The sequence below is a fragment of the Hypanus sabinus genome, unplaced genomic scaffold (genome assembly GCF_030144855.1).
Source record: "Hypanus sabinus isolate sHypSab1 unplaced genomic scaffold, sHypSab1.hap1 scaffold_684, whole genome shotgun sequence".
NCBI classification, from domain to species: Eukaryota; Metazoa; Chordata; class Chondrichthyes; order Myliobatiformes; family Dasyatidae; genus Hypanus; species Hypanus sabinus.
The window spans coordinates 1,165-11,550 of NW_026781537.1; the positions used below are offsets into that span (position 1 = coordinate 1,165).

Sequence of the window (10,386 nt, forward strand, 5' to 3'; positions counted from 1 at the left end):
GAAAACATTAAACTGTGGAATGAGTATGACCCTCCATGGGAGACATCTCAACGATCTGAGCAGATGAGATGGTGACAAGGAAGCACCATGCACCTGACTGAGAGTTGGAGACCTCGTCACAGAAACCCAAGGGTTTCTTGCAGAAATACAGGGCAAGGTGGTTAACAAAAGGAAAAAAAAAAACAAAAATACATGACATACAAACAAACAAGGCAGTAAGTGCAGAAAATGCCAAGAGAAACCAGACACAATCCAACACAATCCAGGATCCCGCAGCAGTTTAACTCAATCTGATTACCTACAAAGGTACAATCAAGTGGCAAATATCATTCATCAAAATCTTGCTTTAAAATACAAACTCATCAATGCCCACCATAACTTAATAAAGGCACCATGAATTCAAGCCTGACCCAGTTTTAGAGTCAAGATCTTACAAACGTTTGTACAAATTATATGATAATCAATACATTATTTCAGAGAGGATAATCCATGATAACCATCTGGATATAATATTACTGGATAAACAAGCAGGAACAAGTCCCTCAATGGATAAAACCATTCCCAACACACATGTACCTCAACCAGTGGAGAACCTCACCACAGGCATTGTTTGTGTCATCAGTCAATCGAATGATTGTCTCTGTCAATCAGCTTCCAAATGTTGCTACTCTGACATTTGTTGCCACACCCCGCTGCTGATTCCCTTCTCCTCATCATAAGTTCTTAACCCGACCATCGTCCAGAGCCCCAAATTCTGCCCTGTGCAGACCCACCTCTGGTATCTGACCCTGCTCAGTTAAACATCCAACTGATGGTTTCCCATTCTGTTTTCGGCCTTTAGAGGACAGTGATGTTCTCTAAAAACCCTTTAGCAGCAGGGAAAATGACCCATAATGTGGAAATTAGTCGTGATTATGGAGATTAACAACCAATATCATTCTTCCTCAGCCCAGAGATTTGAGGGGTGAAGAACATCTCAGACAGAACTGTAATCAGCTCGACTTCTTCAGTCTGCAGAAAATTCAAGGGAAACGTTTTCACCCACAGATGATGACTGTTTGGAACCCATCACCAGAGGGAGAGTGAGAGATGAGCAACAGGGGGGGCCGGATTTAAATAGACTGTCATGGAAATGAATAACTGGCAGGGTCCAGCTGGCCTGAGTTTATTCTCTACTGTACACTAGGCGTGTTATAAATGCACTAAGTACCAGAGACAGAGTTTAAAATAGAATTGATTTATTTGTCTCAGATCCAGTTCCATTAAAGGTGAATGTGCAGCAGAAGAAACTCCTCCCATGCCCAGTGACCAGGGTGCAGAACTGTGTGTGGTGAATAGCAGCAATAATTGCAGAGTTCAGCACCGACAGTCACTCTCGAAATTGCATTCTGCCACAGTGATGGACAAATGTCCAGCATGCAGCTTATTGAAACTTTCTCCCCAGTGTGAACCCAGTAGTGTGTCACAAGGTTAGATTACTGAGTGAATCCCTTCTCACATTCACAGCAGGTAAACTGCCTCTCCCCAGTGTGAACCCAATGATGCACATTTGATGGAGATGGCTGAGAAAACACTTCCCAATGTCTCAGCAGGTGATCGGCCTTTACCCGAAGTGATTGGATGACTGAGTGAATCCCTTCCCATGTTCTGAGCAGGTGAACGGTCTCTACCCACTGTGAACTCGCTGATGTGCTAGTAGTGAGGATGACTGAGTGAATCCCTTCCCACATTCACAGCAGGTGAACGGTCTCTACCCACTGTGAACTCGCTGATGTGCTAGTAGTGAGGATGACCGAGTGAATCCCTTCCCACATTCACAGCAGATGAACGGCTTCACCCCAGTGTGAACTCGCTGGTGTCTATGAAGGTTGGATGATTGATGGAACCCCTTCCCACAGACTGAGCAGGTGAATGGTCTCTCCCCAGTGTGAACTCGCTGGTGTATCTGTAGATCAGATGACCGAGCGAATCCCTTCCCACATTCACAGCAGGTGAATGGCCTCTCCCCGGTGTGAACTCGCCCGTGTGTCAGCAGATCAGATGACCGAGTGAATCCCTTCCCACAGTCTGAGCAGGTGAATGGCCACTCCCCACTGTGAACTGACTGGTGTGCCAGTTGTTTGGATAACTGTGTGAATCCCTTCCCACATTCTGAGCAGGTGAACCGTCACTCCCCAGAGTGAACTGACTGGTGTCTCTGTAGGGTGGATGACTGTGTGAATCTCTTCCCACAGTCTGAGCAGGTGAAAGGCTTCTCCCCAGTGTGAACTTGCTGGTGTCTCTGTAGGTGTGATGACTGTGTGAATCTCTTCCCACAGACTGAGCAGGTGAACGGCCTCTCCCTGGTGTGAACTGACTGGTGTCTCTGTAGGGTGGAAGAGTGAGTGAATCTCTTCCCACAATCTGAGCAGGTGAAATCCCTCTCTGCAGTGTGAACTAACCGATGTAGCAGTAGGTGAGATGACCGAGTGAATCCCTTTCCGCAGTCTGAGCAGGTGAATGGCCTCTCCCCAGTATGAACTCGTTGATGTACCTTCAACTTAGATGATTCAGTGAATCTCTTCCCGTAGTCCAAGCAGGTGAACGGCTGCTCCCTGGTGTCAACTCGCTGATGAGCCATTAGGTCAGATGACCGAGAGAATCCTTCCCCACAAATTCAGCAGATGACCAGCCTCTGCCCAGTGTGAACTGACTGGTGTGTCCACAGGTGGGATGACCGACTGAATCCCTTCTCACCCACAGAACAGGTGAATGGCCTTGTCCCAGTGTTCCCACTGTCTGAGCAGGTGAATGGCCACTCCCCCGTGTAAAATAACAGGCGTGCCAGTTGGTTAGATGACTGAGTGAATTCCTCCCCACAGTCTGAGCAGGAAGGATTGTTGATTGAATCCCTTGTTGCACTTCTTAAATATCTAGACAAAACTGGTGTGTTGTGTTTGAATTTCCATTAACAAATTCCTTGTCATTTTTAACCTGTAAAAAAGATTTACAAAATCCATCAATGGGTGAAGAACATTTCAAATGAGATCACTTGTGTTGCCAAGGTGTGATCTGATAATCACACTGTTACAGTGAGGTGCAACCCAAGCTGGAGAGAGAAATCATCTTCTAACTGGGCACAGAGCTGGTATCTGGAATGACCATCAAACTCTCTGATGCCCTTCCTGTCTCTATGAGAATGGGGCATTTCTGTCATCTCCAATCTGTGACCTGGCTCAGTTCGACTTTCTCCGTTGGTATTATTCCCTGTTCCCACTGAGCTGCATGGGGGCCTGGCCCCACAGTAAATTAAACACTCACACAAATACCGTTGTTAACGTGCAGCTGGGATTTTCTTTTATGTACTGTTAATCTAAAGTGCCACAGTTTTAACGCCATGTAAATATCTCCTACACAGATGCATAGTTGTTCTGCACAGTTGTTAAAATACTAATATTTGCTCTGATTCCTTATTTCAGGTTCTTGTCACAGTCATAGAAATGTACAACACAGAAACAGACTTCTTGGCCCATCCAGTTTGTGTAGAACTATTTAAACTGTCGACTCCCATACACCTACCATCCAGGTACCTATACAAACCTCTTAAATGTTTAAATCGAGCTTGCATGTACCAGTTGGGTTGTTGGCTCGTTCCACACCCAGATGACCAACTGTGTGAAGGAGTTTCTCATCGTGTTCTCCTTAACGTTTCACCTTTCACCCTTAACCTATGGCCTCTAGTTGAAGTCCCACCCCATCTCAGTGGTAAAAGCCAGCTTGTATTTACCCTATCTATACCCCTCATAATTTTGGTATACTTTTATCAAATCTCCCCTCAATCTTCTCCGTTTCAAGGAATAAAGCACAGACCTGTTTAATCGCTCCTTATAACCCAAGTCCTCCAGACATGGAAACATCCTTCTGAATTTTCTCTCGACCTCTTTTACACCTTCCTGTAGATTGGTGACCAAAACTGCACACAATACTCTAAATTTGGCCTCACCAATGACAATTGGTTTATGAAGGCCAATGTGGCAAAATCTTTCTTTCTATTCCCATTGATCTGTGACACCATTTTCAGTGAGTTATGGGCCTGTATTCACAAATCACTTTTGTCTCGAGCACTCCTCAGAGCCCGACCAGTCACTGTGTCAGACATAGGTCCTACCAAATACAACACATCCCTCTTGTCTCCATTAAATTCCATTTTCCGTTTCTCAACCCATTTTTCCAGCTAGTCCAGATCACACGGCAAGCCATGACAGTCTTCCTCGCTGTCCACTACACCTCCAGACTTGGTGTCATCCACAAATTTGCTGATTCAGTTAACCATGTTATCATCCAGATTACTGATATAGATGACAAACAACAACAGATCCAGCACTGATCCCTGTGGCAATCACTAGTCACAGGCCTCTGGTCAGACAGGCAACCATCTGCAACCACACCCTGGCTTCTCCCAAAGACAGTGTCTCATTTAGTTTACTAACTCATCTTGAATACTGAGTGACTGAACCTTCTTGATCCACCTCCCATATGAGACTTCGTCACGTGCCTTGCTAAAGTTCATGTAGACCACATACAGTGCCTTGTTTTCATCCACTTTCCTAATAACTTCCTCGAGAGACTGTATAAGATTGGTTAGACATGACCTACGATGCACAACCCCATGCTGCCTATCCTTAATCAGTCCACTTCTATCCAAATACTTATATATCTGGTTCCTGTGCATACGTTCCAATAACTTTCCTATTACTGATGTCAAGCTCACCAACGTACAATTTCCTTGTTTATTTTTAGAGCCTTTCTTGAACAGCGGAACAACATTGGCTGTCCTGCAATCCTCCAGTACCTCATCTGTCACTGATGATGATTTAAATATCTGTGCTTGGGGCCCGACAATTTCTGCACGTCCTCCACGGAGTCCCAGGGAACAACTTGTCAGACCCTGGGGATTTAGCCATGCTAATTTGCCTTCGGACAACAAACATCTCTACCTCTGTAATCTGTACAGGGTCCATGAAGTTGATGCTGCTTTGCCTCACTTCTATACACTGTGACCATCTCCTGAGTAAATACGGATGCAAAAAAAAATTAAATCTCCCCCATATATTTTGTCTCCTCATATGGATTACCATTCTGATCTTCTATAGGATTAATTTTTTTCTCTTGCAATCTTTTTGGTCTTATCTGCATATCTGCAGAATCCCTGAGGATTTCCCTTCAGCTTCTCTGAAGGGTCAATCTCATGCCTTCTTTTATTTCTTTCATAAGTGTTCAGTTGAATTTCCTGAATTTCATAAGTAGCCCATTTGTTCCTATCTGTCTGTACCTGGTATGCACTTCCTTTTTATTGATCTGGGAGAAGAAAGCCAAAGGGGTGACAGAGCTGCATGGTGGGAGATGGGGGTAAGGGGAGTGTTTAAACTAAAGTTGCAGGGGGAATGGGAGCCTGAATAACAGAACAGATACTGGAGGGGTTCTGGATACAGATGTTGTTCAGACCTCAGACAAAGTCAGGAATGAATAAAGTTGAACATGAATAAAGTAAATATGCTGAACACTGTATATTTCAATACAAGGTGCATCGTAGGAAAGGCTGATGTGTTCAGGGACGGATCAACAACTGGAATTCTGACACCAGTATCTGGCACCTGTGGACCGGGACAGGCTGCTTTATGGCAAAGGTGTGCTTGGTAAGTGGGGGGCCTTCGGAGTGAAATTTTGAAAGTACAAAGCGGGTATGTGCTTCTTAGAATAAAAGGTACAGATAGAAACTGTAGAGAACCTTGGATTTCAAGAAATATTGAGACCCTGGTGAAGCACAAAACGGAGTTATATAACAGGGATAGGCAGGTAGGTTCTTATGGAGTATAAGCAATGCAAGAGAACAAATAAGAAATAAATCAGGATGGCTAAAAGAAGGCATGAGGTTGCCATTGCAGAAAAAATGAAGGATAATCCTCAGGGATTCTGGAGATAGATTAAGAGCAAAAGTATTTCAAGGCGCAAAGTTGGTCCTCTGGAAGACCAGAATGGCAATCGACATGTGGAACCAAAGCAGATGGGGAGATGTTGAATATTTTTTCATCTCTATTTACTCAGGAGATGGACACAGGGTCTATGGGAGTGTGGAAAAAGACATCACATGGTGCTCCCTCGGACCCTACAGGACTCAAGTGCAGAAGTTGCCGGGCCCCTAGCAGAGATAACCAAATCATCCTTGGTGAACGGGGGATGGTTATCAGAGGATTGTAAGATAGCCAAAGTTATTTCACTGTTCAACATAAAACATTGAAATCCACAGCATATTCCAAGCCATTCAGCCCACAATGTTATGCCAATGACGTAATTTACTCTAGAAACTGCCGAGAGTTTCCCTAGCGCATAGCCCTCTATTTTTCTATGCTCCATGTACCTGTCTAAGAGGATGTTAAAAGACCCTACTGTATCTGCCTCGACCACTGCTGCTGGCAGTGCATTCCACACACCCACCACTCTCTGTGTAAAGACTTACCCCTGACTTTCCCTCGGTATCTATTTCCAAGCTCCTTAAAACTATGCCATTTCAGCCCTGGGAAAAGCCTCTGACTATCCACACAATCAATGGCCCTCATCATCTTATTCAACTAAACAAGGCTCTAAGCATAAACAAACAAACTATACATTGTTTTGAGGATTTGTTGGAAGTATGCAAAATAATGAGGGTACAGATAGGGTAAATGCAAGGAGGTTTTTTCCACTGAGGTTGGGTGGGACGACAACCAGAGGTGATGGGTGAGTGGGGAAGGTGAAAATTTAATGGGAACATGTGGAAAACCTCTTCACCGAATCAATTGTGAGAGTGTGGAATGGGATGTCAGCACACTGGTGCAAGTGAGCTCGATTTCACTATTTAAGAGAAGTTTGGATAGGAACCTGGATGGTAGGGGTGTGGGGGGCTATCATCCCAGTGCAGGTCATTGCATCAGACAGCTTAAATGTTTTCAGCATTGTCTAGATGGGACATATGGTCTGTTTCTGCACTGAACTTCTCCAGGTTTCTATGACAGAGAAGCTGGACAAAATTAATTGGAAGGGGAAACTGGTAGGAATGTCGATGGAGCAGCAATGGCTGGAGTTTCCGGGAACAATTCGGGAGGTGCATGGTAGATGCATCCCAATGAAGCATTAGAATGGCAGGAGGACAGAACAATGGCTGAAATGAGAAGCCAAAGCCAACATGAAAGCCAAAGAGAGGGTATATAATAGAGCGAAAAATATTGGGAAGCTTTTACAAACTAACAGGTCTGAACAACATCTGTCTGGTGTCAAGAAAACAACCTCTTCCTCAATGTTGCAAAAATAAAAGAGCTAGTTGTGGATTACAGAAGGAATGGAGACAGGGTAATCCCCTTTGCTGTTGAGAGGGTGAACAGCTGTACAGACGAAGAAGGGCCCAAAGGATATTGAGGACCCAATTCACCACAACCACAAACTGTTCCTGCTGCTACCATCCAGGAAACGGTACCACAGCAAAAGGACCAGCAGGCTCCAGGACATCATCTTCCACCAGGCCATCAGACTGATTAATTGATTTCTATGTTATATAAACTGTCCTACGTGCAAACTATTTATATGAATTACAGATTGCACATTTAGATGGAGAAGTAACCAAAAGATTTCTACTTCTCATGTATATGAAGAATGTATGTAATAAAATCAATTCAATTTACCCTTTCCACTATCTGCTCTCTCATTCTGGCTCCCATTCCCCCTACAACTTATTTTAAACACATCATCCCCACCCCCCGACACTAGCTGTAGTAAGCCTTACCACAAGGATATTAGTCCCCTTCTTGTTCTGTTCCCCTAACTAACGAATCCACTATCAACCCTTTGAATTACCTCTGCCAGGTAATCCACCCCCCCCCCCCCCAAACAGTTTCTAAAGTGGTCTACCTGTTGTTGTGGGGTTGACCACCAGCGTACTCTGTGAGGGCTGTTTAACCTCATTTCCCTTCCTGACTCTCACCCAGTTTCCTGTGTCCTGCACCTTGGATGTATCACCTCTCTTAATGTCATATTTATCACCTCCTCCAATTCCTGGATGATCCGGAATTCATCCATTTCCGGCTCCAACTCCTTAAGTGCAGGGTTACAAGCTGCAGCTGGATGTGCATCTTGTAGGTGAGGGTGTCAGGGACACTGGAGGTCTCCCCACCTTCCCACCAATGTCCCCTCTAACTTGTAATGACCAGTGTGCACATGAAGCCTGTATTGTGCATTTTTGTTAATCCAGTGTCAACATGTGCACAGTGAATTTCATATAGAGAGGTATTCATTTTAACAGCTAGCAAATCACTGTCGGTAACAAGTTTAATCTCCTCTGGGTCTAATCAAGTTCAGCTGCACTGTCACACAACCTATGTAACAGGCCTGTAACAGGTAATGAAGGATTTTCTCACCAGAGCTTTTGCACTTTGTCCACATATGGACAAATTACACTTCAAAAAGTAACATTTCCATGTATCACTCCACTTTTTCCCACTTGTAAATTCTCCAGCAACTTTTGCATCTCCACAATAGACACAGATAATACCAGTTTATGTATTGTACATAAATATTTCCCGGAACCCTCCCCTAGGTGAACTCATTGATGGCAATGCCTATGAATCTGAAGGGAAGGGGAGTAGACTGTCTCATTGGAGACATCTGGCACATTTGTGATGAAGGGCAAAAAGCTGTTTGATATAATTACCTTCCCAGAGAGAATGAGTCAAAACATGTTCTCACGGGTAGAAAAGTTCAGACCAGGAGGAGGTGGAACAAAGCAACACACACAAAATGCCGGAGGAACTCAGCAGGCCTGGCATCATCTATGGAAAAGAGTACTAATGCTGAGTTCCTCCGGCATTTTGTGCGTGTTGCTTGGATTTCGAGCATCTGCAGATTTTCTCCTGTTTGGGATTGGAGGTAAAACAAATGTGATTTTATCAACAGCTGATGTAAAAGATTGTTGTGCCCTATCTCCGAGTTCCCAATCCTCACATTCAGATAGCTGGAGCTCTGTCTGAGAGATCCATCGGTTCCCATTCCCTCATCAGCCGGAAGCTCCCCGGGACCCGTGTACGGCTCGTGGGGCTGAGAAAGAGGGACGAGAGCAGGACTGTGCCGGGAATAAGGGTCAGAGTGACTAGACTCACTACAATTGTCCCTCAGTTGGTGTTTTTAAGGCTGAACCGGAGAATTGTTCTTACCTGCGCCGAGTTCCCGAGGCCTTTTGTGAACTGCGCATGCGCAACATTCGCATCTTTGACGCCTGCGCATTTAATCGGGGCTTCAGAGCCGGCGAATTTATTATCGCAGCGCTTTCTGGGTAATCACGGTGCCATTAAAAGTTTCTGCAGACACAAGTTACATGTCCATATCATTTTTTTTTGGTGTAGAAAACTCAGCAGCTCTTTTAACACAGAAAACAGCTCCCATAAAGAATACAATTAATATCAGCAAACTTTCCGCGTGTTTAATGCCAAAGTACAACCTTCTTAAAAATGCAGATATGAAACACAAGACATTCTGCTGTTGCTGGAAATGTAGACACATACACATAAAATGCAGGAGGAAATCTGCAATTCGTGCAGCAGCTAAGCATAGTCCAGGCATGCTGAAGGGACTTGTCCAAAATGTTGTCTATTTATTCCTCTCCACATTTGCTTCCTGATTTGTTGAGTTCCACCAGTATTTTGCAGAAATAAACCACCTTTTTTTTCAATCAACCAGTTTCTAAATGTTTCTGATCTATCATTTGTAGCCACATCCTGTTGGTCTGATTCCTCGTCTTCCTCCTCTTTGTAAACTCCAGGCCCCATCTCTTTCTTGAGCCAGAAAGCCATGACTCAGGCTGGCAACTCTTTGGTTTCTGATTTTGCTCCATCGAAGATTCACTCCTTACTCCGCTATTAGACTTGAGAGGTGAATTGCACCAACCCAGCTGTCTAAGACACAGTCCTTTGAAGTTAGTGAAAATCACCCAAAAAGTTGAAAAGAGCAAGGCTGACAAGTGAAGTCAGAGCCAAAGTAAAAACAAAAGACGGTGTACAAGGAAGCCAGAGCTAGTGGGAAGATAGAGGATTGGAGGCTTTTAAAAACTTGCAGAAGACATCCAGGAAGGTCATTCAGAAAGAACTGATGAATGATGCGAGGAAGCATGGGACTAATATCAAAGAGGATACTGAAAGCTTTTTTTAAGTATATAAAAGGTAAAAGAGAGTCAAGGGTAGATATAGGACCAATACAGAATGATGCTGGAGATATTGTAATGAGAAATGCAGAGATGGCAGTGGAACTGATTGAGCAGTTTGCATCAGTCTTCACAGTGGAAGATTTCTACAGTATATCAGATATTCAAGAGTATTAGGGAAGTGA

The 10,386-nt window shown here is 44.2% G+C and overlaps 1 protein-coding gene across 2 annotated transcripts; it reads right to left on the minus strand.

Moving 5' to 3' along the window:
* Positions 1-1,587: 1,587 nt before the first annotated feature.
* LOC132389855 (oocyte zinc finger protein XlCOF20-like) lies at positions 1,588-9,350 on the minus strand. Of its 2 annotated transcripts, none has more exons than XM_059962417.1 (2): positions 9,219-9,350; positions 1,588-2,973 (listed from the first exon to the last, which is right to left on the minus strand). In XM_059962417.1, the coding sequence occupies exon 2, from the start codon at positions 2,618-2,620 to the stop codon at positions 2,168-2,170; it is 453 nt and encodes a 150-aa protein (XP_059818400.1). In that variant the 5' UTR covers positions 2,621-2,973; positions 9,219-9,350; the 3' UTR covers positions 1,588-2,167. The 2 variants fall into 2 exon arrangements, with proteins under 2 accessions (XP_059818400.1, XP_059818401.1); XM_059962418.1 differs by lacking the exon at positions 9,219-9,350 and adding an exon at positions 8,720-8,738.
* Positions 9,351-10,386: the final 1,036 nt, after the last annotated feature.

Bases quoted from the DNA above. Each gene is read 5' to 3' on its own strand.
- LOC132389855 (XM_059962417.1), bottom strand. From the start codon at position 2,620: ATGGCTCATCAGCGAGTTGACACCAGGGAGCAGCCGTTCACCTGCTTG.